This window comes from Zootoca vivipara, chromosome 3 (assembly GCF_965207765.1).
Source record: "Zootoca vivipara chromosome 3, rZooViv2.hap1.1, whole genome shotgun sequence".
NCBI classification, from domain to species: Eukaryota; Metazoa; Chordata; class Lepidosauria; order Squamata; family Lacertidae; genus Zootoca; species Zootoca vivipara.
The window spans coordinates 44,421,592-44,449,087 of record NC_142586.1 but is presented as its reverse complement, the minus strand read 5'-3'; the positions used below and the strand labels follow the sequence as shown (position 1 = coordinate 44,449,087).

The 27,496-nt window shown below is 40.6% G+C and overlaps 2 protein-coding genes across 6 annotated transcripts; one reads left to right on the top strand and one right to left on the bottom strand.

Moving 5' to 3' along the window:
- Positions 1–284: 284 nt before the first annotated feature.
- Positions 285–6,828, bottom strand: LOC118082233 (uncharacterized). 4 transcript variants are annotated; one of them, XR_015948932.1, is made up of 11 exons: positions 6,325–6,536; positions 5,616–5,962; positions 4,936–5,386; positions 4,597–4,825; positions 4,281–4,511; positions 4,051–4,192; positions 3,831–3,977; positions 3,497–3,723; positions 3,255–3,382; positions 2,860–3,158; positions 882–1,020 (listed from the first exon to the last, which is right to left on the bottom strand). XR_015948932.1 is itself a non-coding variant. In XM_035109335.3 (10 exons), exons 2-10 carry the CDS (start codon positions 5,658–5,660, stop codon positions 2,920–2,922), a joined length of 1,839 nt encoding a protein of 612 aa, XP_034965226.1. In that variant the 5' UTR covers positions 5,661–5,962; positions 6,325–6,813; the 3' UTR covers positions 285–2,919. The 4 variants fall into 4 exon arrangements, 3 of the variants coding, with proteins under 3 accessions (XP_034965226.1, XP_034965228.1, XP_034965229.1); XM_035109335.3 differs by having other exon boundaries at positions 285–3,158; positions 6,325–6,813; XM_035109337.3 differs by having other exon boundaries at positions 285–3,158; positions 4,936–5,382; positions 6,325–6,547.
- Positions 6,829–6,928: 100 nt separating this feature from the next.
- Positions 6,929–25,636, top strand: PNISR (PNN interacting serine and arginine rich protein). Of its 2 annotated transcripts, none has more exons than XM_035109340.3 (12): positions 6,929–6,995; positions 14,167–14,273; positions 15,592–15,777; positions 16,681–16,907; positions 18,591–18,777; positions 19,372–19,562; positions 19,662–19,799; positions 20,866–20,965; positions 21,604–21,657; positions 22,864–23,034; positions 23,898–25,008; positions 25,269–25,636. In XM_035109340.3, the coding sequence occupies exons 2-12, from the start codon at positions 14,186–14,188 to the stop codon at positions 25,297–25,299; spliced, it is 2,484 nt and encodes an 827-aa protein (XP_034965231.2). In that variant the 5' UTR covers positions 6,929–6,995; positions 14,167–14,185; the 3' UTR covers positions 25,300–25,636. The 2 variants fall into 2 exon arrangements, with proteins under 2 accessions (XP_034965231.2, XP_088522118.1); XM_088665992.1 differs by lacking the exon at positions 6,929–6,995 and adding an exon at positions 11,379–11,487.
- Positions 25,637–27,496: the final 1,860 nt, after the last annotated feature.

Sequence of the window (27,496 nt, the reverse complement as noted above, 5' to 3'; positions counted from 1 at the left end):
TGCACTATAACAGATTTTCTACTCCTTAATATTTCAGTATACTAGTAAACTGGGATTATATTAAAACAATATTTAGGCCAATAATATATTGCAGAGGATACTTGTGTAATGATGAGCAAAGAGAAATGCAAGCATAATTTACTTTGTATGTGCAATAAATGAACCTATTACTGTATTTTTACGTATTTTATGTATAAAATGTATAGAGAATGTTCAACAGGAATATGTATTTAATTAAACAGAGGCAAAATATGAAAATGTCTGTTAAATATATACCATTGGGATACAAAAACACTTGTTTATTTTTGATTGTCAAAATAAAACATAAAAGTCAGCACACAAGTTTAGAAAAATGTTCAGTTTATATTTATTTGAAGGGGCAAGATAAATTATTAACTGAAATCCGGTGTCATATTCTGGTTTCTAGATTATTCTTTCTCCAAGCTAACTTTATTCAGTATGTGGGTTCATTAAAGTCACCCCACTTTAGGATGGGAAAGGGCTTATTTTGAACCCACAGCTTACCCAGAATCTATCATTCCCTTACTTCTCTGAGGTGTGTTGTATATCAAGATGTTGCAAAATAAGTGGGAAATTTCCAGAAACGAATGTCAGATGTTAAACAGATTATTGTGTTTGATTTCATTAAGACAGGTGGGGGGATCATGTCTTCCCTAACTTGCCAAGTGATTCTTTTACTATTGAGCTCATGGGATGGAAGTGGCTGCCAGCCTTGTTTGATGTGTCCCCTGCATCATCTCCCTTACCTTTGCTTTGGTTAAGTGCTGTCACTGTGAGGAGTGAGAGAAGAGGCACAGGCAGGCAGTCTGGCACATGCACCTCTTGAGATCCAACTGCAGATGGTTAGAGCTGTCTTGTGTCTTTTTGAATGATGCTGTGCTCTGCAGTTTGCCCCTTATTGCTTGCCTGTTCTGCGAGTTGTAAAGTTTCCAATAATCAGGTGGAAAGAAATGGAATGTGTGAGGTAGATTGGATTAGGGTCCTTTCCTACCCGTAAGCTCAGGGGTTGATCCAAGTCCCTGGCCAACAATGGCAGGGCTTGATGGAACAGCACAGCTCTGCTGCTCGTACCAGACAAGGTGGAAGGTAGGAAAGATACCCTTTTGCTGCACCAGCCCCACCCTAGGGATGCTGCTGGCAGTGGCTTCAGCTGGCCTATTGCTACAGTTTCCCTCATGACAGAGCTGGGCAGGACTAAGCAGAGGGACACACCCACATCATGCTAATCCCTTCCAACACAGAACACAGAATCTGAAATCTGACACACAATTTGAATACAGCATGAATTTATGCATATTTCCTCAGAATCAGTATAGCATAGTAGTTAAGAGAATCTGGGAAACCAGGCTTCAACTCACCACTCAACTGTCTTACTTGCCTCCGGCACATCTCTTAGCCTAACCTTCCTTGCAGGGTTGTGGAACGGATGAAATGTGGACCTTGGGCTAATTTAAGGAATTAATGATTAATTCCTTAAATTAAATGAATTAAATGAATGAATTAAATTAATGATTATAAGTATTGCGTTTAGGGGACCCAGGTGGCGCTGTGGTTAAACCACTGAGCCTAGGGCTTGCTGATCAGAAGGTCGGTGGTTCGAATCCCTGTGACGGGGTGAGCTCCTGTTGCTTGGTCCCAGCTCCTGCCAACCTAGCAGTTCGAAAGCATGTCAAAATGCAAGTAGATACCGTGTTTCTCATATTATAAGACATGTCTTATATTTATTTTTTCCTCAAAAAAACACACTATGGCTTATTTTCAAGGGATGTCTTATTTTTTTCCTCCTCCTCCTGCCGCAGCCGGCATTGCTGCTGCGCCTATCACTATGTCTTATTTTCGGGGTATGGCTTATATTCCTTGAATGCTTAAAAATCCTGCTATGGCTTATTTTATGGGTATGTCTTAAAATATGAGAAACAGGGTAAATAGGAACCGCTACAGCAGGAAGGTAAACGGCGTTTCCATGTGCTGCTCTGGTTTGCCAGAAGCGGCTTTGTCATGCTGGCCACATGACCTGGAAGCTATACGCCGGCTCCCTCGGCCAATAATGCGAGATGAGCGCGCAACCCCAGTGTCGGTCACGACTGGACCTAATGGTCAGGGGTCCCTTTACCTTTATATTGCGTTTAATAAATCTATCACAGATAAGAATGCAGCTCTAGAGTTCCATGGGTTTTATCTAGATAAGGCTGTGGCTGCAGTGCACCCACAAATTCTGAGCACATTTATTTGGACATAAAGCTGTGATGACCTGTATACTTGCTACGAAATAGGTTGCACTCAACTAACTGCTAAGCAAACTTGCATGGAAACGAGTAGCACATCACATTCACTGCTACGGATTTTTAATTTCTAAATAAATGTTTATAATTGCAGCTTAGGGGTGGTGTTAGATGTAGGTCATTCCGACTCATAGCTGTCAACTTTCGGATTTGAAAATAAGGGATCAGCAGCCTGGGACAGTATACAGTTCTTGGGGACAGTCCATGCCGCGGTAATCCCCACAGGCTACAAATTAATTTACACCAGGCTACACACCACCATCTTTCCCCACCTCGGGGTCTCTTTTCCTGGGAGTCTTCTCTTCTCATGCGATGCTTCAGGATCTGTCCTTCCGATGAGCAACCAGGGCCGATGTTCTTCAGAATGGATCAGTTTGATCTTCTTGCAGTCCATGGGACTCCAGCGCCATGGGCAGATTGATCAGGTTCACTCTTTTGGCTCTCTCGCATCCATTAATGACTTATTATACAAACGTGTTGCAGACTTTGCATCCTTTAACACTCTTTTGGAAGGAGTGTATTTGTGGGCCGGGCCAGAGTGGTTGATTTTACATGCAAGCAAAGCACAAATAGTGCTGTTGTCTAATGGCATTCTATTCTCTGTAACTTATCTTTCTCACCATATACTAAACACCCTTTCAGAACTGGCATTGCTGTGGGGAATACAGAGTAAAGCCTTCATTAATCTTGGCAGCTCACTGAACCTCACATCCTTCCCTAGCAGGCCCCAGAATCTGTCAATTTTTTCTTCTTGGGGGAGTTGCTTGCTGTCTGTCAGCTGGTAGTCAGTGAGTTCCTCTCTCAGCTTATCTTCACTCAAGCTCAACTGAGGGAGCAGGGCCACTAGCCTTTCCACTGTAAAACAAAACAAGTGTTTGACTGAACAGTGCTGATCAAACTATGCACTAACTCAATCATTCTATCAATGGGGAAAGCGTCCCAAACATCTACCTGCCCCTGGAGTAATGTCAAGGCGAGCAGCAGGGTCCAGCACTTTCAAGTCCCTCAGGAGTGGATTGTCAAAGGGAAAGGAGGAGAACATCTTCTGAAGCACTGCTTCGTAGAATCTTCTCACAGATCTACAACAGCATAAGAGTTGAAAAACTGATTAGTGGCAACATTTTAGGCACACAGCCTATACTCTCATAGTGCGATGATATCATGATTACATAAATGCTGGGTAATATACTCACTGAAAGATTTTCTTCTCGGCGGACACAGGAAGCTCTGTGCTTCTCATGAACGCCTTTGTGTCTTTTCCGATAAAGAGGTCTTCATCAGCCAACTGATGTCCTTCTCCATACTCCACCTCCCTGAGAGGTACACCCACGATGGCCCTGGCTGGTACGAGGTAGCCCAGGATCCTCCTGATCAGCCTGCACATCTCCTCTTCAAGCCTGTGAATTTGCACTTCCTCTGACTGCAGAAAATGTCAAAAAACAGAGAATTAGGAATGCTACAATTAGCACAATCCTATTTATACCGTAACTATTATTCACACATACATACAATGTCATTGGTACCCACCTGGAAGGCAATATTAAATTCAGATAAAGGCTTAAGGGCAGCAGCCAGGAACAAGAAGTAGATCTTCACGACCGGATCACCCAGATGGCTGGCTAGATCACGTAGTTTGGCACTCTTCTCCACCTCCTCAAGGCTGTTAAAGTAGGCCTGCAGGACATAATTAAAATGAAAACAAAGCATAGTAAAGCGTGTATATATCTGCTGCACTTACCATCCTTACCTTTAGTGCGTCCCATTGGTTCAACACTCTCTGGATGCAGGTTAACAGACTCAGCCATCGGGTGCTGCAATACCTGAGCAGGTTCAGGTGGTCTGAATCAGTAAAATCGACAAACTCCTTGTAAATTTCACATCTTTTTGCACTGTAATATAGAAAATAATTTTGTTAGTGGCTGGATATGTATGTGTATGTTTGCAAGGCCTATCTAATAATAATGTACATGAATTCACCTTTTACCAAAGTGGGTATATATTCTGACCAGGATGTCTTCAACAGGTACCTGTGCTGCTCTGATGGCACAGCCAGTGGCCAGCTGTACTAGGTGGCAGATGCAGCCAAGATCCTGAATGTGGGGCTGTCTGGTCTTCAGTCTGCTGATAACAGAGTTGTGTTTGCCTTCCATGACACTCGCATTATCAAAGTTAAAGGCTATCAGGTTCTCCCACGGAATGCCTCTTTTTCTATAAGAAAAAATGCAACAAAATGTCAGGTTATAGTTAAGAGCAAACTACTGCACACGCCAACAACACAGTGCAGCTTCCCTACCTTAATGCTTCACTCAGCTTTTCATAAAGATTTTCTGCATTTCCAACATTGCATATGGGCATCTCTAATAATCTGGTAGCAACCTGCAGATTGGCCTCATCGTAGAGTCTAGCCATGATGACGAATTTTTTGTCTGCTTTTCTGTTGTTCAATTCGTCACACATCAATGAAAAGGGCTGAGATCGGCATGTTTTGGCCAACTCGTCATCTAGCTCTGTTGCTATGGCACCTGTTGAGTAAGAGCACAGTAATGTTAGCTAACAATAAGCCGACAATATTACAGTGGTACCTCAGTTCTTAACCCGAGGTACCATTGTTTCTTAATTTGAATCAACTTACCTTTTACGATTTGCATAGTTTCGGTTTCCCCCGCAGAATATTTTCGTGCAATGGCAGAGTCCGGGAACATGTCAGCTACACACTTGTTGAAGTCGTCGCAGAAGGTGAAAGAAATGTTGTTTTTGGCACACAGCATGGCCATTTTAACCTTTGCATTTATAACCTGGTCAGCCTCTGTGGTATTCCTATTCACAAATGCGGACATTGTCGGGGCATTTTTCTGTGCCTCTAGCCTGCGCTTGTGCTTGGCTGATTGTTTATGCTGAGCGACATCGTTCCTTCCCCCGTGGGAGACACTAAAATCGCAACTGCAAATTGTGCAGAATGCGTTACTGTCCCCCACTCTGCTCTTCTTCACGAAGCTAAATTCGCTCTCCCATTTCTCAAGATACTTGCACAACTTCTTTGCTTTTTTTGAAGGAATGTCTTCTCCACCTCCATCCATCTCTTTCTTTGTTTGAAAAAGAAGAAAAGCAACACATTAGAGTAGCCACACATGCAATTTGCAAAGAGATTGCTCTCCTGTAGCAAGCCTACCTCCTCCACATTCATACATGGGATTTGACTGGAGTAACTCCAAAACAAATCCAAAAGCCCCCCTCCCATGAGATCCCCGCCCGCCATTGTACCCAACCAGCCGCTTCTTCTCTTTCCCCCATGTGCCCCCACTCCAGACAGACCTTATCCCTGGCATGGGTGAGTGGGACGTCGATGTTAGTATCCATCCAATTCCGAGCACAGGTATCTTCCAAGCCCCTCCAAGCCAAAGGCCCAAAGGCAGAAAGCCCAGCCAGCAGCCAAAGGAAGCCTCAAGCGGTGGTTTCCACAGCGCAGCGACCCAGCAAAGGGATACAGCAGCAAGGAAACCACACCGCTGGGAAGTGCTGAAACAAAGGTGAGTCCCCAGGCAATCCAGGATAGCAGTAGGAAACGGCGCTGGGTAGGAATTTCGTGCAAAAAATAGGAAGGTTGACAGCTGTGCTCCGACTACTTCACTTGCCGTGCTTGCAACCTTACGCACACTCACCTAGGAATAAAACAATTCAGTGTAAAATTTATGTCTGGGTAAACATGCACAGGGGCGCGGGTGGCGCTGTGGGTTAAACCACTGAGCCTAGGGCTTGCCGATCAGAAGCTTGGCGGTTCGAATACCCGTTGCTCGGTCCCAGCTCCTGCCAACCTAGCAGTTTGAAAGCACGTCAAAGTGCAAGTAGATAAATAGGTACCACTACAGCGAGAAGGTAAACGGCATTTCCGTGTGCTACTCTGGTTCGCCAGAAGCGGCTGACCTGGAAGCTGTACGCCGGCTCCCTCGGCCAATAACGCGATATGAGCGCTGCAACCCCAGAGTCGGTCACGACTGGACCTAATGGTCAGGGGTCCCTTTACCTAAACATGCACAGGAGCGTGAGACATGTCTTAATTTTGCAAGGACCATCCACTGGGCTCATCCTTATTCGCAGCAGTCTCGAAATCCGAAACGGTTTTACGAATCCTCCGTTCTGCATGCGCAGCTCCACCGGCTTTCTTGCCAGCAACCCAGTAACACACCTTACAGCCACCAGGCACACGCCACTACCCTTCCCAAGCCTCGCCTCGAGGCGGAAATGCCAAGAGCGGAAGGAAGAGCGTTGCGCCCTTCCTAAAAATGACGCCGACAGAATAAACTTAATCCGAACCCTAAAAGGTGTGTGTTGGTGGCGGGGAAGAGCAGACTGAGATTAAAATCAGCAGACATGAAAGGGTTCTTTCCTCTTCCTAGCATATTTCGGAGGACCCGTATTCTCTTGTCAATAGTGGGCTTTTCTTAGCCCCTAAATGGCTAACACCCCCCCCCCGTCCACTTCTCGTTAAGGGAGTATCTCAGGCGCCGCGTCTGCCCTTACGAAAGATGGCGGTCGGACCGCTTTCTCCAGCGGGTTCCAGTGACGTAAGTTTCTGTTCCGGGTGAGTCCTAGCGGGCGCCATTTTGTGTGGTTCGGGAAAAAAGCCTACCGGAGAAACGGAGGCAGCCCAAGAGCTGCTAGTGCCGCCGGTCGGCAGGAAAGGAGCGGGAAGGGGTGAGTAAGGGCCCATAGGGCGGCTGCCGTTGAAAAGACACTCGACGCCGCCGAAGGACTGGGGCGTCTTTCCCTTCGCCGTCAGGGGGCGCGCCAGGGCTCGGCGCTGTTGTCCCAGCAGCCGGCGCGGTTGAGAAGGTGGGGGGAGGGGTCTGCCCTCTGGGCCCATGTGAAGAAGCGTGGAGGGATTCGCCCCTCTCGATTCCCCCACATTGGTTGACTTATCTCAGCTGGCGCTTATTTACTGCACGTAACCCCTTTTCTCGAGGTTCTCTTTCCCCCACCCCTCACGTACCCACCCCCTTTTGCGCATGCGCCTTTGTCCTTGCTGTGGTACTGAACGGGCGGGTTGAGATTAAAACCCGTTACGAATCCATAATGCGCATGCGCCGGTGCGCTCCCGGTTGATCGGAATGAAATATATGGGGGTTGACGTTTGGGGCCGGTGGTGGTCTTGTTGCTAGTGGTGCCTGGAGGGAAGGGATGGAGTCAGTCACGCCCATTGGCTCGATAAGCATGTACTTTACAGTATAGGCGTTTTTATTATATAGGATTACTGGCTGATAGTTGCCATAATGGGGTTGGGAACTTGGATGCTTTTTAAGCTAAGTGGGTTTTTCCCCTCGTGTAGCCTCGTAAAGCAATTCATACTTCACTACATATTCGTCTGGTCCAAAAATGTCAAATTCTTGCAGTTATTCATGTGAACTCTGATAATGTTTTTCAACAGTACCCTGCGCATGTTTACTTGGCAGTAAGCATTGTTCAGTTTAGTGAGGCCTAGCTGCAAGCATTGAGGCTCAGGAAGGCTCTAACCTCACAGATCTTGCACAGATCGGCAGAGGGGAGCCCCCTTGGTGTTTCCTCAGCCCCCAGATGCTTAAAGGGGAGTGGTGGCAGAGCATATTTTAACTGATTGTTTTCAGAATGTTTTTGCCTTTTGTTTTTAAGTTGTGTATATTATTTGCCTTCCTGGGTCTCTTGGGAAGTCAGGGTGGGATATAAATGCAATAAATAATCAGTGTCGGGATGGGAGACAGTCTGGGAACTTTATGTGTAATGATTTGGGTTCCATGATGGAAGAAAGTTGGACTTTGAAATAAATAAAAGATTGTCATGGTTAGGATTAATTTGAAGCCTTTCACATCTTTGCTATGAAAGCATGTGTGCTAAGTGAAGCACTCTACTTCATTTTGCTTCACAGCAGTAAAATCTGTGATTGTGTACGCAAAAAGTTGGGGTGGGGAACTAAGCTTTTATATACAGATTATTTCAGCAATTCAACTGGTTTTACATGCACTAACTCAGTAATCCCAATAAAGAGTTTTGTAATGCAGGAGAGTATTCTGACATTATAGATGGGAAGAGGAGAAAAGAGAGTAGCAGTTTTGCTTAATGCTACCAGCTGAGTTAATGGCTTTGAGATTTTAAACAGGGAATTCACAATTTTTTAAAAAAACCCTTCCAGTAGCACCTTAGAGACCAACTAAGTTTGTCATTGGTATGAGCTTTCATGTGCATGCACACTTCCTCAGATACACTGAAACAGAAGTCACCAGACCCTTATATATAGTGAGAGGGTGGGGAGGGGTATTACTCAGAAGGGTGATGGGAATGGGTGATTGGCTGATGACTGCAATCACCCATTCCCACCACCCTTCTGAGTAATACACCTCCCTACCCTCTCACTATATATAAGGGTCTGGTGACTTCTGTTTCAGTGTATCTGAAGAAGTGTGCATGCACACGAAAGCTCATACCAATGACAAACTTAGTTGGTCTCTAAGGTGCTACTGGAAGGAATTTTTTTTATTTTGTTTCGACTATGGTATACCAACACGGCTACCTACCTGTAAAGGGAATTCACAGTTGACAGTTTTCATCCCCACTGTATACCAACTCTGGATGGCCTGAGTGTAAATATTTCATGGAAAAGAAGCTTCAGTATGCATGGAACCAGTTACATTATTGATGGAAATGCATGTAGAATGCAGTGTTCAGGAGTATGTACAAAAGGGCTTGTCTTGTCCATGCTAACTTATAGTTTTCAAATCGTACAGCTATTTTGATAACTTAATTCTAACTGTCTGCTCAGAAGTAAGTTTTATTGTATTCAATAGGACTTCTAGATAAGTGGGGTTATGGTGGCAAACTAAGGTACTGTACTAAAACATACTTATCAACTTCATACACTTCTCAACATACATTGAAAACTGAAATACTCTGATAGTCAAAGATTCACTGTTGGGTAATCTATGTTGATAACATCCAGATGTCTCTGTACCAGCTATTGTCTAAATAATTATTTCTGATTACGCCCCATCTCTTCCCAAAGGTTTTGGATGAATAATAGCAGCTTAAGAAAATAAAGTAAAAACAGACTATCCAGTTAAAATATTTAGAAATTAAAATTACCACATGGGTGTCAAAACTTTTGCTGTCAAAACTCCAGACAGGAAGGCTTTGCTGCACTTCTGGAAATCATTGAAGCTTGAACTTCAGTGATTAACTTCACACACCTAACACGTGAAACATCTGCACCCAAGTTTACTTTTCAGCAAAATCCTACATCAGCCTTGGCCACATTTTTGCCAATTGCAGTTTACTTTTGGGATCTGACTTAGTTATACTGTGATGGGTGTTCTGGGAATGCTTTAATGGCTTCTCAGCAACATTTTGCTTGTTGGAATTTTCATTGTGCCTAATAGAGGACAAAATAGACATATACAAGGCATATGATATTAGTTAAAGAAATATAAATATAAAATATAAAGGGCCAGTTTGGCTTTAAAAGTAAAATATATCTGTTAAATGTCTGAAATCAAGGAAGGTATCTTGTTGCATATGATCCTGTGTGTAGTCCAACTGGTGTCTCTGAGAATTAGGGGAAATAGTGTTTTCCAATAAATAGATTTTAGTTCAGGTCAAATCTGTTCTACAGTTTTCCAGGGTAGCTTATAAAAGATTAAAATTAAAAACATTAAAAAGCCATAGTGTAAACAAATGGCATAAAAGCAAACACCAAAGGTCAAAAGTAATGTAGATAGGATTAAAAGACTTGAACAGAAAATAGGTATTTGCTTACTCATGAAATTACATTGCATTTTCAGGCAATGCTCCCTGGGTACAGCATTCTACAATGGGAGGGCTATCCACTCCAATTGTAAGAAAAATAAGTACCGTAGGTTGTTTTCTTTAGCTACCCGCTGCATCTCAGATGATGGGGGCACCTATTGAAGATCTTAGTGAAACATAGGATATGTAGCATGGTACTAGTGACAAACTGGGACCCAGGTGGCGCTGTGGGTTAAACCACTGAGCCTAGGGCTTGCTGATCAGAAGGTCAGCGGTTCAAATCCCTATGACGGGGTGAGCTTCCGTTGCTCGGTCCCAGCTCCTGCCAACCTAGCAGTTCGAAAGCACGTCAAAATGCAAGTAGATAAATAGGAACCGCTACAGCGGGAAGGTAAACGGCGTTTCCCTGTACTGCTCTGGTTCGCCAGAAGCGGCTTTGTTATGCTGGCCACATGACCTGGAAGCTATACGCCGGCTCCCTCGGCCAATAATGCGAGATGAGCGCGCAACCCCAGAGTCGGTCACGACTGGACCTAATGGTCAGGGGTCCCTTTACCTTTACCTTTACTAGTAACAAAAAGGAAATTACAGCCTCTTCTATATAGAGTACATATGTGAGATTGTGTTGGAGTCACACATGTTTAGTATGTACTGCTCATCTGTTTTCAGTCCTTTACTGAAATTACACACATAGTCACATCTGCTGAGAGTTGGAAGCCAGCTTCGGGGTGCAAGTTCAAAGGCAGAAAGAATAATTTTGAAACTTTTATTAATAGAAGTAAAGCATTTGAGATAAAAAAGGTATCTATTGCATCATTTTTTTAGAACACTGAAAAATAATGCATGTACAAATGATAGAAGATCTAGAACAGATGTGGAGAACTTTTGGGCCTCCAGATTTCGCTGAACTAGAACTCCCATTAACACTGCAAGCATGACCAATAGCTAAGGATGATGGAAGTAGTAGTTCAGCAACATCTGGAGGGTGAAAGGTTTCCTACACCTAGTACAGAAGAAGAAAATGATTCATATTTTGGGAATATTTATAGATGAAAACTTACTGTCTGGCTCATGCTAAAATAGTTTAGCAGTGGAGGAACAATGTCGGCAGCTCCTCACCTACACATAAACAGTCTCTAGTGTGAACTTGGCCCTCTGCATATGCCCATTTGACTTGTGAGCGTCCCCTGCTTTTTGAAGGGAAAAAGTCACATTAATATGTCTCCATGCAAACTTAAGCAGATGAGACAGTTACACATGGAGGAGAGGGGGGGTCTTGTGCCACTCATTCATCATTATTCTGTTGCAGTGCCATCTCAGCTGAATGTATGAGAAGTGGGGCCACATGCAAGTAGTGTTGCTTTACAGTGGTTCTGTACTGACACTTTCCACCTGGAAATTATATACAACAAGAAGGGTAGGTAAATAGAGGAGATGCCAAGAATCAAAAGGCAACTTTTTCATTTATGTTTGGAATGCTCTGATACAGAAAACATCCCAAAATTATTAGGAAGTACATTCCATTAAATATAATTGTTTTTCTTAATATATGTAAGATATTGGTCTCTAATGGATTAAAACATAATAAAAACTAGGCAATAACAATCTGTTAGAATTTACTTTGGAATTTACTTTGGTAAGACAGCGGAATGAGTTCTAGTATTTCAAATTTCACATCATTTGGAATTCAGCAATACTTATGAAGGAGAGACCTATTTTATAGTTCTGTGAGACATTTTATGTGTACCATAAATACATAATGGCATAACTTTTCTTGTGTACTAAATGATCATATGATTGTTCATTGTCACTTCTGTTTGTTCAAAAAGTTTAAAAATCCAAAACCTATAGGTATATAGTTAATATATAAATGGTTTGAACATTAGCGTACAGTATTTCTAGATTCTAAATTCAACTGCATCAGAAGGAATTGGGGTTCCCCCTTGTAAAATTCAAGCCTGGAATATTGTATCTTAGCTGCACCAGAAGAGCAGGGCATTCAGAAACAAGGCAAAAGATGGAAGGGATAGGTCATGAGGGGACAATATGTCTAGATCTAGTATTTCCTATTCTATTCCTATTCCTATGTCTAGTAAAGTATTTCCTATTCGGTCAAGTGGAAACAAATCCAGTCTTACTAACGCATATAGATTAGTACTCTAATATTCTAGGGCAGGGGTAGGCAAAGTGGTGCCCTCCAGACATTGTTGAACTCCAGCTCCTATCAGCCCCAACCATTATAGCCATTGGTCGGGTTGATGGGAGTTGGAGTCTGACATCTGGAGGGTACCTTATTGACTACTCCTGCTATAGGGCTTCTGTGAAACACTGAAGGCAAAACCAAGTGATTGGATTTGAAGGTGGCTTCCTACTGTTTATGGAAAGATTGTATTCCATCTCACACTGGAATGTTGTGCAAAGAAAGTGAAAGTAAATTCACCTGCTTGCACAAGAGTTTCTGCAGCCTCTTAGTGGATGCTTCTGAACTACTATAGTATAAACCAAGGGTGGGATTCAATGTATGAATGAGTCTCATCAGTGGAAGCCCTCTGCAAGGACTTCTGCTTGTGCAACAGGGCTCCCTCTCTCCACTGTGTGCCCCCCAATATTGGCTAGGGGGTGTTAGAGGGGAGCATTCCATCTGGCAAGACAAATCATGTTACTGTATGATGTTGAATTCTTCCCCTTGCCTGTTATTATATATGAATTTTTGTGCAAGCTGTTTTTCAAATCTCTTGTTCATGGTTCTTCGTATCCAGTATATATAATTTCTAAGATGTATATCAAGCACCTTCCATGCTGGATATATTCCCAGAGCAGCTTAGAAAATAATACAACAATATATTTCAATACTGTAATGTAACACACAAATACAATAATAATAATAATAATAAATTCAGTGGAGTGTAATAAATATGTTGGAAAATTGGAAGGGTGTGTGTGAAATATTTCGTGCCAAAATGACATCAAAGTGAATGTCAGGTGAGGCTCCCTGGGGAGAACATTCCACAGGCAAGTTGGCATGTAAACAGTGAACAGGTGATTCTCTTTTTGTACTTGGTAGCCATATGCCTTACTATACAATGTTGAAGCACACGGGAAAGAGCCTCAGATGCTGACCTTAGTGATCAAGCAGACTGGTAATGAGAAAAAGTGGTCCAGCATGTTTGCTTGGGACAATAGAAATATGTATTTCCTTCAGTAGTTTCCACTGCTTAGGGTAGCGTTCATAGAATTGTAAGGAAGGAAGTTACACTTTCTCATGTGTATGAGTTTGTCTCTTTGTGTGCAATATTTACAACAAAATAATAATAATTTCACTCTTGAATTGTAATAAACGTGTTACAAATATTTGTTGAATCCTACTTAGAAGGAATGTTTCAGTAGGTATCCAGAAGTATTTCTAAGGAACATGTCTCTTAAGCATATTGATAGCTTTCTGGTCTATGCCCCACCCCATCCCACCCAGTAGCAGCTTTACTTAAGCAAATGATAATACATTATAGTCTCAATAATTAATTAGCTTTTGTTGCCACTTCAAAGTCATAGTGTGCTTTGAGAACACTTGTTATCATCTGTCTAGTCACAGAGACTAAATTAATTTTTCTTGATAGGGGTGGGGTTCTTTGGAAGCCTGGGTGTTTTTTTTTTTTAAAAAAAACCACCACCAAGAGGCACTCCTGTGATTTGGCAACTCTTCTGGACATCTTTTCACAATATATTTATTTCCCAAAAGTGTTTATCATGGTTTTCCCTCCCCTTCACAATTTTGTTAGGAATTCATGTAATATCTAAATTGACCAGTTTTCTGAAAGTGTAAAGTTCTGGAAGTGAAGTTTTTACTTGTTTCTCAACTGATTATAATCCTGCAATATGAAATGGCAACTCTGTTATTTGCAATTGTCTGGCATATAAGTGTTTCTGGATGCTTCCAGGAATCGGAACAAAATGGAAATATTACTTGATCTGTTTGAGATAATGTTTGGGTAGTTAATTTCATTTTAAAATATAATTTTTTACTTTTGAAAGAGTTAAATGACTCTAAACACATGAAGCTTCAACTCAAACATCAACTGTTATTTTTGATTAAATGTAGAATCTATAAAGAACTAAAGATGTGGGATCAAAGTGGGCAGCCTTGGCAACAGTGGCCTTTGAATCAGCAGCAATGGATGCAGTCATTTCAGCACCAGCAAGATCCAAGTAAGTGAATAGTTGGAAAAATGCTTTCAAGATGCAAGCTAGCACACCAATCGGCATTTTAGGAATTTGACGAGGACATGATATTTTACCTGCTACAGAATTAATCAAGCTAATCTGTTCCATAGGGCAGCATGCAACTAACACATCCCAGCAGTGCGAGGATTCTCATTAGCACAATGAAACTTTCTCCCTCTATCTTCCCATGCATGCACCCCACGGCCTCCCCAAATCTGCAAAAAATAGAGGGAACCCCTGTAAACTGGGGAGGCAGGGGAAGGAGAGAGGGTGAGAATCCCATTGCACAAGTGGAAAATCTTGTACACTTAACACTAGGTTGAATACAACTGTTAGTATTTTATTTGCTATCTTTTGATTTCTTGTATGTTGACTTGAAGTAGGTTGGCTGACATTTTGTTGTAGTGTTTTAAAACTATTATGGTCAGCACCAGTGCCCCTCAATTTGATCAGAATGCACTAACTAAAGACCTGGGCTCTACTAGAATACTTACAATGAATCCTACTTGTGTAACATGGGTACGCAGAAATAATATTGCAACTTTCAGCCTTGAAAATGATAGTAAATTTAGGTTGTCTGACTGAAAAGTATTTCCCCCTCAAAAAAAAAAAAGCTTTTGGGAGATGGGAGAACAAAGATAGGCTGCAATTTAAAACGGGCGCATACCACACCCATTTAAATCCATTGGCAGTTTTCCCCTTGACTTAAGTGTGATGCCGATTTGAACCTTTTAGGCTGCAAGCCTTCATGTAGACTGCTTAGATCTTTAAATCCCATTAAAATTGGCGTGTGTTCAGGATTGCAGGGCTGCAGCCCATTCCTACATACGTATTCAGGAATAAGTTCCACTAAATCCATTGAAGCTTAAGTATGCATGCTAAATATGTATGTATATTATAGCAACTGGAGTATTAGTACCAGTACAGGTTTCGTTCTCTGAATACAGCTGACAAATTCTGTTTATTAGATATTTTTGAAATGGAGGATTGGAAGAAAATGTAATAGGACAATGAACTGTTTTGGTAGTCTTAATGTGCAGTCTTAAGAAGGAAGTCCCACTGTGTTCACTGGGGCTCATTTCTATGTGTGTGTATATAGGATTACAGCCTAAATCTAATGATTATTTGCCTTATTTGAAACAGACCATAGTGTTAGATTAATTATGTGAAGGACACTTTTAAAAGGAAGCTTTTAATGTACTTCCTACATGTGAATAAGGTGCTGTTCTGAGGAGCTTGACAAATAAGTCTTCCTAGTTCTGCCATGGAAACCTGTATGTTGAAAATCTAATTTTATTTCTAGGCCAAATTGACTGGGCAGCATTAGCTCAAGCATGGATTGCTCAGCGAGAAGCGTCGGGGCAGCAGAGTGTAGTGGAACAGCAAGGGATGATCCCAAATGGCCAGGAGATGACAGGCATGGAGCCTGGTCCAAACAACCATGGCAACTTTCAGGGTGATCCAAACTTCAACAGAATGTGGCAGCCAGGTTTGTTTTTAAATACTAATTCCTCTTTGCTTTTGGATTCTAACACTGATATGTTCTATCTTTCTAAGCCTGGAGCATCCTTGGAAAAGGCAAGCTGACTGCAAGATCCAAATCCATTGGCTTTGAATTATTTTTTCTGTTAACGCACAGAATTTAAATTGGAGCATATAGTTCTGCCCTTTGTAGTGCTCTGTGATATGCTCCTAGATGCTGCCTTAATCAGCCAGCTGTAGTCAGATTCAGGCTCTGGTCAGATAGCAATCTATAGATCAAAATGTTTTCTTTTCCCTCACAGGCATTTCATACAGAGATTTTTCATACCAGCAAGTCTAGTGCTTTTTCAGCAATTGCTACTGTTCTTCCTCTATGCTTCAAATGGGCTAACGTTATTTGTTAAAATGTTACAAATGTACATTACTGTACACGAAGGACTTTTCAGTTTCACAAACTCTTATATGTATTTCAAATTAAGCTTGCTAAAGGATACAGTATGGAAATGTATAGTTGAAAGTCGTCGCCCCCCCCCCCCCCGTTCTGCCTGTGTGCCTAGTACAGCTATATGCTAAGGGAAATGGTAAGCTACTTGGATAAACTAGCCAAGAACAGTGTCCTTCCTCACTGACTTGTTTCATGATCCTTTTTCAAGTTCACAACTAGCTCTTAGTACGTTATTGATGATGAAAGACAAGATCTTCCTGATTTTGGTTGATTTCATGGTATAGTTACGGTAGCCAGCAAACAAAAATCAAGAAGGAGTATCAGTGATTGTCACAAACAATTAATGGTAGCTTTATTAAGGTATATATTTGTGTGTATTTTACATTAAAGATTTTATTTTAAAAGTCTCAAGAGAAGAAATGGAAAAAATGAGTTGTTACCATTTTGATTTTTAAATCCAAACAGACTGGAGCATGCCCCACCAACCCCCTCATCCACCTCCAGAGCAGCCATGGATTCCTCCAGCACCAGGCCCAATGGATATTGTTCCTCCGTCGGAAGACAGCAACAGTCAGGACAGTGGGGAATTTGCCCCTGACAACAGGCATATATTTAGTCAGAATAATCACAACTTTGGGGGACCACCACCTGATAACTTTGCAATGGGCCCAGTGAACCAGTTTGACTATCAGGTGAAACATTTCTTGCTTAAATATTGTAAGCATGCAGAGCCCATTCCACGGAGTTGTGCCTCTAGTGCTGATTTTCAACAGAATCCACAAGTTTTATTGTTTGCTCAGATACAATTTGTCATCTGCAAACCACCTGCATTGTGAGCATCTCTTTATATTTTGGTTGTTAAAACACCTCATTTTCCAATACAATAAGTTTCGTGTAAAAGAGAAAAATATGAAAGAAAACAAAATGCTTAATTACATGAGCACGTGTATTCTGAGAAGGAACTGCCTATTTAGAAAGATAGCCTAGATGATTTAGTATTTCTTTTCCACCTCTCACCAGTTTGATTTGATTCATAAAGGTGAATTATGCTCACAATATCAGTTTCCAAAATGAATTGTGTGCTCCTGCACACAGCTAAGCTTCTCTGAAATACTGTAATTTAGAAGCGTAGAACTGGCCAAAATTATAGCCAGTTACTCTGGTTCTGTTATTTTTCCTGGGCAAGAGTTCCAGTATGTGCAAGGAACACCTCTAGCTGAAAAAGCATCTCCATTCATTTTACTGGAAGTGTATATTTCTTTAGGTGTGCGGATTGAAGTGAGCAGTGTGGACCGCTGTGCACATTTATGCTTTTGAGTCGGCGGGGGGGGGGGGGCTTTCTAGATTAGGCTTTTCAGAGGAAGTGCCCAGCTCCATTCATTTCAGTGGTACTTAAACATGCCACACTTTTCTGAATTGCTATTATAAACAGTGTGTCGATGTTACACAGTGTTATAAAGTATGATATATGGCAGTCAAATACGAAGTTGTAAATGATTTTTTAAAAGTAAACATCAGTGGAGAATGACTTTCAGGGCTCTTTCTTTTTCCTTTTCCACTTCTGTGTCAAATCCCCACATGCTTATTAGACGTAGATATTACAAGTTTTTTCCCCTGGGCTTTTTAAATTGCAAAAAATGCTGCAGACTTTAATGTAATTGTTAGATTGGTCAGCTGAAGCTCTACACACAAATAAAAATGTACACATTGAATGTCTGAGATTGACCCAGACATTACTATGCAGATTGTTCTCACACATGCACATTTATATAGTTTCCCTGGGCAGCTTACAAAAATATTAAAGTACAACATATAACAATTAAAATGAAATTAAACAGTAAGAGGCAGCAAAAAACCACACCATTCCTTAGAACAGAGATAGCATAAACTAATTTACAACTCTCATAACCAGGGGGCAAGTATGATTTAAAAAGAAAGAAACTTAGATGTTATGTTCCTTTACTTTATATCCCAAACTAGCAGCTGGCTTACTGCAGCTACAGTGGCTTTCCTTTGAACTATAAATCAAACTGATAAGTGTAGTTGAAATTAATATAATTAATATATCTACTTAAATCTTCTCTTCCAACACCCATCCAATACGGAAGGGACTTGGAACTTTTCCTGTTTATTTTTGTTGTGTTACAGTAACGCAAAATTCCTATTTCTGAATTCTGATATGAGAAGGGACTAGTCACATTTTCTTTTCTGAAACGGTCAATTGCACAGTTTAGATAATATAGGCTGTCCCTTAAAATATTAAAAGGGCTTCTATTCAACTTCTTTCTGCTATGCATTCTTGTGCAGACCAAATATTAAAGTTAGGAAATGTGTGGCATTGATCTGAAAGAAAATGAGCTTCATTACTCTTTCAGCATGGGGCTAATTTTGGTCCACCTCAAGGTGGGTTTCATCCACCTTACTGGCAGCCTGGACCACCAGGCCCTCCAGGTCCTCCAGCACCTCCTGCACCACCTCAGAATCGAAGGGAGAGGCCAGCATTCAGAGATCGCCAGCGTTCACCTATCACATTACCTGCAAAACAGGAGACTCCTCAAATTGGTATGTCCTCATCATATTAATTTTAATAAATGTAGTGAGCTGATCTCAGAGAGAATGCATGGGTAGGAGATTTCCCTTTCACCTCCCTATGCTTTGGATTTCAAATGGCGGTGTGAGCTCCCTTGCTCTGTCTCAGCTCCTGCCTACCTAGCAGTTCGAAAGCTCGCCAGTGCAAGTAGATGACTAGATACCGCTGCGATGGGAAGGTAAATGGCATTTCCGTGCGCTCTGGTTTCTGTCACGGTGGTCTGTTGCGCCAGAAGCGGTTTAGTCATGCTGGCCACATGACCCAGAAAGCTGTCTGTGGACAAACGCTGGCTACCTCGGCCTGAAAGCGAGATGAGCACTGCAACCCCATAGTTGCCTTTGACTGGACTTCACTGTCCAGGGATCCTTTACCTTTACCTTAGCCACATCCCAACTCCTATTTATGTGTTTGCCACCACAATGTCTAGTTTAGCCTAGGGAGAGAATTAGAAAGTTACAGTGGCTTTTTCCCCGTGAAACATCCTAACCCATCCATCATCTGATGAGCTTAAAAAGAAAATGAATGGGTTCCTTTTTAAGAAACTACTTTTCTGTATGAATATTTAGATGCTGTTAAACGCCGAACTCTGCCTGCTTGGATTCGTGAGGGCCTAGAGAAGATGGAACGAGAAAAGCAAAAGAAACTAGAGAAAGAGAGAATGGAGCAGCAGCGTTCTCAATTGTCTAAGAAAGAAAAAAAGGAAAATGCCCACCCAGGAGAAGAAGATGGACCACGGTTACCTCAGAAAAGTAAATTTGTAAGTGAAAAAGTTTATTGCACTGACAGAACAGTTGTAATAATTCTGCATTGAATTCTAACTCGTATTTTAAACTATTTCCTAACCTTTTTCTTACAGGATAGTGATGAAGAAGATGAAGATCTTGATAACGTAGAAGCTATAAGTAGTGGAAAAGTCAGTAGAAGTCCCTCTCCAGCTCCTCAAGAGGAGCAAAGCGAACCAGAAATGACAGAGGAAGAAAAGGAGTATCAGATGGTATGGATGAGTTTGGGACCACTTCATTGCCCATGGCTGTATGTGCTTGCTTATTAGTAGGACTGCCATTCTATTTAAAGAAATCATAGTTGGTTTATCAAATAACACCGATTTAATTAATTTTTGTTAAAATTCATTTGATTAAAATAAGAGTTTGCATAAAACACCCTGTTTTTATATGGTGTACATGTATTTTGCAGCAAGTGCAATTTTTGAGAGGTATTCCCTCCTTTCCAGAATTGAAGGGGGTGCCTCTTTAAAGATGGTGTCTGCCACCTGTTGTTTATGCTTACTTAAAAACAATTTTTTTAAAAAATTAAGCAAGGATTCCTTTTTGAGTTGAATAAAAAAAGTTTAATCAACCTGTCCTTAGTTAGTTAAAAATTGCACTCTTAGTTATTAGGAAAAGCTGTTCCCCTTGGGCTAAGCTAGAGAAAGCTAGCAAGCCTGCTAGCAAGCAAGTTCTCTGTGCCTCCGCTAGTGCTTCCACTAGTAGCTATTAAGGCAAGAACGAAATGGTTGTATGCACAGCCTAATATGATGACAGTCAACTCCAACTTTAAATCCACACAACCTACATTGGCATTTAACTACACATTTGACCAGCTTGAGAAAGAACATAAAACCAAATTTGGGCAAAAAAAAGTGGACATATATGACCTTTTGTAAAGTTATGGGCTAGAGCAGGCACCCCCAAACTTCGTCCCTATAAGGATCTTGATTCTCTTACTCAGAAGAAAATATGTACTGCATGTGAAATGTGATTGTAGCGCTCTTCTCCCCCAAACTCTGTTTCCATCTGCTTTCATTACTTGACTACACATCACTGAATGCAAAGGTGAACTGCTGTGCATACTGAACAAATAGGTACATTTTAAAGTACGGTGCTGGTGGCTGAACATGTAAGAAGTTGCATATAGTATGGGCCCAATGCTTTCTTCAGTAGTTCCAATAAATCATGGGTAAAGGAACCATTATGCTTCATAACATGAATAACCAAATAGAATTGCAAGGGTTTGCTGAGAATTGTGTTTGAACTGGGGATTTTATATTTATAATTGTTTAGATGTTGCTGACAAAAATGCTGCTGACAGAAATTCTCCTAGATGTCACAAATGAAGAAATATATTACGTGGCTAAAGATGCCCATCGTAAAGCAATAAAAGGTATGCTTAGGCTTTCTAGTACTTTAATTAAATATCCTTTTGCATGTCCTAGAACATTTAAATCCATAGTATCTGTACCTAAAAGCAGCCTGTATGTTAAGGAAGAAAAGTTGCAAAAATTCAGTTGTAATAATCATATACTATTGTCCTGTGCAGTGTATTGTGAGTTAACTTCAGTTATTTCTTTCTTTCCTATAGAATGACATTTATTTATTTTTACATATTTTAAATAATTCTAGTTCAAATTTAACTGAGTAAAACTTAAGGCATACTTAAATTATGAATGAATTAACTTTCACTGTTAGCCAGCTATTTTCTTTTTACGAAAATAGGCAGCTTTATTCCATATAGTTGTGAGTAAATAATTCTATAATGTTCTGTCTGCAGATGAAATTTATTAACTTGGAAATGTATAACTATAAGAAACTGCTCTATCCACTATTAATTCACAGTTTAAATTTCTGAACATTCGTGGCCAGAAAATAATTGGGTTTTCAATGGATTACGTTTTTAATGTTTTTTCTCTCCTCCACAAAACAGCAATAGTAGTAGATTTAACAATACCATAGACTCTCATGCCTATGAAATCGTGGCTATTTGTGTTAACATGTTGTTCCTGTTGTTGATGTGATACAAAGCTCCTGCAAAACAGCTGGCACAGTCCAGTGCATTGGCTTCCCTTACTGGACTTGGTAAGTATGTTCCCAATTTTGAGAGGGACTTAATGGGGAGATTGCTCTAGCTTGCATTTCTAAATATATATTGAAACTGCCCAAAATGCAATATGCAAGCATCTGATAACTTTTGTGTTTCTTAGAAAGGGCTTATCTTGCAAATAAACCTATTGAAATACATGAAATTGTACAGTGGTGTTATTTCCATTGTAAGCATAATGTAAGCCTGTCCTGTAAATGAAATGTTTTGCACCAGATAGCTACTACAGTATCTAAATAAAGTGAATTTGGAGGAATTTTTCTCCTGTTTTTAATTCAGCTATTAGTGTGTGTTTTGATAAAAGAAACCAATAAAAATCTACAATTTTGCCCTGCCAGCAATCCACGCAACAAATGTACATTTTGAGTTCTCATAGCCAGCACTTAGTATAATATTGGGATATGCTGGATATGAAATTCAGAATTACATTCTGAGATGTAATAGATTTTTAAAAAATGTTTGAAATCTCAGTGTAACATTAATTATACAATTTTAGTAACTGTTATATTAAATATTTTTACTACCATACTAGTAACAAATTCTTTTCACGTTAGCTTAAATGTATTAGTCAACTAATACTGAAGAGAACATAAAAAGAAAGTAAGAATGCTTCTGTATCAGATGTTCAAGATTACTTTCTGCTAGTCTTGTTAGTTTTTCCAGATCTATCTTTTGGGGGAAGAGAAGTCCATTCCTATTCCATACCTGTACCTCTTTAATGTACAGTCTTTTCTGAACAGTAGAAAATTGATTGGCATTTGGGACTTTTTAAAGCCCTGGATATTGAAGCTGGCTGAAATCATTGCAAAGATGTCTTCAGGGATAGGTCTTAGGCACTGCACTCCTGTGTATATGGTCTTGCTGATGTACACTAAGCATTTGGTACTGGCTCTGTAAAGAGCTTTTTTACCCATATACTTAACGGGAAAGTATGTAATCATAGCGATTGCTTGCTGGAAAACATGGCAAGCTATTCCGGAAGACGTAAAACCAGATACTGAACAACAGGTCAAATGTGTGGGCCTTGAACATCCAGTCAACCACCTTTGGCACTTCCTCCAGAATAAGTGGCTTCTTCAGTGAAGAAGTGAAAGATGGGCAATATACTCTCCTCTTTGCCCTGCAGAAATATTAAGAACCAGGATTAATCTTCCCTCGTGATAGACTAGGCTTTATGCACGCAGGTGGACTGGGTGGTTATGGATCAGGAGACAGTGACGATGAGAGGAGCGACAGAGGCTCTGAGTCATCCGATACTGATGACGAGGAACTGCGACACAGAATCAGGCAAAAACAAGAAGCATTTTGGAGAAAGGAGAGAGAACAGCAGCTATTGCTAGAGAAACAGCTGGAAGGTAGGATGTGTGTTTGGTTCAGAATTGATGACAGCAGCGGTGGTTTTCAACCTCTCAGACTTATGTGCCAGCTTGTACCCTAACTTGCAACCTGGGAGCCAAGCTAAATGGAAATAAGAACGTAAACTTGCGCAGAATAATGCACCATGTACACAAGCCTGAGCTATAGAGTACATTACAGGTAATTGAGGAATTTGGTATTTTCTCTGTGCTTTGATACTGGTTCACAACTCCAGATTGTTTTATCTTTAGCTGACCTCACCTCTGTCAATAACACAGATAGTAAAAATTCATAAGCAGAGGCCTTGGCCATTGTAATTCCTAAGATCTACCTGTTAAGAGTTGGACACACAAGGACTGGCTCACATCCAGAATTTACCAAGTAAAGAATCTGCTAGAATCTTTGGATAGAATAGAGGCAGAATTAGCTATAGCATGAAGAAATCCTTGGGGAAAGGCACATACTTTCCAGTACAGAGATTCCAGGAACACGCATATTACAAAGATTCCTCTGAATTCAATGAGACTGCCAGTTTACAATTGCCCATGGCAACACAGATATTTCATAGATATTTATTGTTATTATTGTTTAGGTTCCATTTATATACTTGCTTCAAAACCCTATTAAAAAGGAAATTGTTGATGATTAACAACCCAATCTAATTCATGTTCACTTGTAAATAAGCTCCATTGACTTTCAAATAGCTACAGAAAAGAAGTAATATAAAAGAAGTAATGTTATACCATGCTGCCTTGTTGATACACTGGCCATTAGTGGATGATAGGGAGAGATTTCTTGTGTATTTGCTATCTCGCTTGGCATGATTTTTGTATTTGTTTCTTTTATGCACTTACTTTTGCAGAAGAAAGGCTCCATAATGAGAAAATTGCTAAAGAGATGAGTGAACTCACCAGTAAAGAGCAAAACAGTTCACCACCAGAGGATGCAAAAGAAGAGGTGGAGGTGGATGTGTTCAGTGAAAAGAAAAAATCTCCAAAGCAAATGACACCAGATGCTGAACCCAAAAAAGAGGTTAAAGAAAAAGAGAGACTAGGGAGGAGTAGGTCAAAAAGTTCAAGCAGTGGTAGCTCGAGTGCCAACAGCAGAAGTAGCAGCAGTAGTAGCAGCAGCACAGCCTCTAGTTCATCCTATAGCAGTAGCTCTGGCAGCAGCCGCAGCTCTTCACATTCTTCTTCCCCTAAAAGGAAAAAGAGGCATAGCCACAGTAGATCACCTTCACATAAGGTTAGGCGCAGCAGAAGCAGGAGCTATTCTCACAGAAACAGGAGAGAGAGGAGCAGGAGTAGGGGCAAGGTAAGAGAAAGGCGGAGATCTAGTAGACATAGGAGTGTAGACAGGGGGGAGAGGAGACGAAATCGTAGTCCTTCCCATGACCGAAACTGGGAGAGGCGTAGAAGTGATAGTCACTCAAGGGATAGACTTGCTAGCCTTTCCACTCGTAGTGGGAGTCGAGATAGGCGTAAAAATGAGGACCAGCGTAGAAGTGAAAGTGGAAACAGGCACAAACACAGCCACGATAGTAAAGTTCAGGAGAGGAAAAAGGAACGCAGCAGGAGCCTAGAAAAAGACAAAAAAAAGAACAGAGAGAGGGAGAGAGACCAGGAGAAGCGCAAAGAGAAACAGAGAAAAGAAGAAAAAGACAGTAAAGCTGGCAATCATGATGAGAGATTAAAGAGGAAAAGAGATAGTGAAAGAACGGTCTCTCGCAGCGATTCAGTTTCCTCAAAAACATTAAGGCATGATTCTAGGCAGGAAAGCAAGAAAAGTTCTACCAAAGAGAGCAAAAAGCACTCAGGTTCGGAATCTAGCACAAGGAGCAGTTCTGAATCACCAGGCAGCAGCAAAGAAAAGAAGTCTAAGAAAGCAAAGCATAGTCGGTCGCGGTCCATGGAGAAATCTCAAAGGTCTGGTAAGAAGGCAAGCCGCAAACACAAGTCTAAATCACGATCAAGGTAGTATTCTTTTAAGTATCTTGTTTGATTTATGTATTTATTTCTGTTTTTGTTCATCATCATGCCTGAAACTATATATTTTACAAGTTAAGCTAACTTCTTTAGATTATTCTCGGTGGGGTGGGGGTGGCGGCGGATGGGAACGACTTTGATAGCATTTATTTCCAACTAAGAAAATTTAAGTTTTTAAGCCTAACGTGTGTGTGGTTTTGATAGTTCTTTTCCCCTTTAATTTCCTTCCCTTTCTCTTTATTTTTCAGATCAATGACTCCTCCACGTCGTAAACGCTGAGGAATGTTAATGGCACTAGTCATACGATTTAAAAATTCCATGAGTTTTTAAGGGCTTGTCTCATTATAGAGGCTCATTATAGAGGCTACAGTTGTGGCTGTGTAGGTGAAAGCTGAACCCTCCTTTTTAAAAAAAGTAATCTGTAAATAGCTGTATTTTTGGGAAACGCTGCTCGGAGTTAAGTACTTGCTAGGATTTCTTTGTATTTACATTTTTCCTTAGTAGTGCTTACTAAGACTATGAAATATGCCATTCTCTTTCAGCTGTAATGTTCTTAAAATTGCTATTGAATGTACTGTGATGTCAATAAAGTTCTTTAGTTCATTTTTCGTTTAAATTCTTGTATTTTAATTTATTTTAAATTCCTTTTTTTTACAATACACTTTTGTAAAATACTGAACAGTTTGTCAGTTTTAAATTTTCTCAGTGTTTTAATTTCCTCCTTGGATAATTCAAGGTCAGTCCCTGGGCAAAAGAATTGTTGAAATGAACTGTAGGGTTTTGTTTTTAAATTTTTTTTCTTGAATTATCATCCTACTGTCTGTGACTAAAATATGCATAATTCTTATTGTACAACATACCAATACTAGCCAAGCACAAATAGTAGCAAAGTGCAAGTAAACAACATGTATGATGTGAGTTTGTAGCTTTGAAACTCTATTCCTCAACATCGTACTTCTGTGTTCAAAAGCACACTCTATAATGGTTCATATGGTTAGAGAAGCTAGAATCTATTTTGGATTCATTTGTTTTATTACTCTATAACTTCTGCAGTAGAAACCATTAAATAACTCTGTGATACAGAAGGTTAATAAAAATAACTAGGTCTGGTCTTGCAACTTATTACTAGAATTATGGTTTCACTTTAAAAAACAAGACAGTTCTTAAACTTCTTTTGCCAACATATTAACCACCTAGAGAGATGTTCTTTTGGCTGATAGAACCGAACTTGTAAAAACAGGTATTTGCAAACTATAAATACAAGCTGCCCATCCCAAACAACTCATTGTGACTTCTTGTGAACTTCAAAATGTCAAGACATTCTGATGAGGGGTTCCCAGTATTATGCTTTTTGGTTTTAAAATATAATTCTGCTCACTAAACTTACCCTTTAGAAATGCCTAACGAATGCAATGGCATATGCAGTTGGGAATGTTCCATTAAATTCAGCAGGATTTGTCTTCCAGGTAAACATTGCATAAAAAGAACTGCACCAAAGAATTATGTTGTCCAGAGTCCTCCCATCCCTTTCTCCATGAATTCAACCTACTGTAGTTTTAAACGAAAGAAGAGAAACAAGCTCTAAGGCAGGGGTCAGCAACCTTTTCCAGCCATGGGCCGGTCCACCGTCCCTCAGACCATGTGGTGGGCCAAACTATATTTTGGAAGAAAAAAATATGAACGAATTCCTATGCCCCACAAATAACCCAGAGATGCATTTTAAATAAAAGCACACATTCTACTCATGTAAAAACACCAGGCAGCCCCCACAAATAACCCAGAGATGCATTTTAAATAAAAGGAAACATTCTACTTATGTAAAAACACACTGATTCCCGGACCATCCGCGGGCTGGATTGAGAAGGCGAATGGGCTGCATCCGGCCCATGGGCCTTAGGTTGCCTACCCCTGCTCTAAGGATAAACTGGTTTTTAGATAACTAAGAATCTGAGAGATTGGGTTCAAAAATTAAAACTGGGGGCAAAGATTTTTTCAGTGCTCCCATTTATTTTAAAATGAAGTACTGTACTGTACAGCTTTCCATGATCTACTGCATCCACTTTTAAAACTAGACTTCTATTTGTTAAGTAAACAAGATTGTGCATGAAGCTTTTTATATACCACACCAGCTGGATTTGTCACTCCCTGTATCTGTGGAAATTTCATTCACACAAGTGCACTAATTTCAGTAATGTCTGTATGCCAATAAAGAGAGCATACTCTTCCTATTTAAAAGGCTCATAGGTTTTACTTAATGGTCTATAACACATCACAGAGAGAATGGTGGAACCAAGCTGTTGTCACAATGAGCCTTTAAGTAAATTGAGTTTCCTTTATTGTAGCTATAATTAATTTTTCTACACAATATGGTAAACGTATTGACTTAGAACCAAAGAAGTGAGAGAAGGCAGCTGTCTGGGCCTATTTGGGTTTCAGTGCCTTGTGCCATCACCAGCCAAGCCAATATAATACCTAC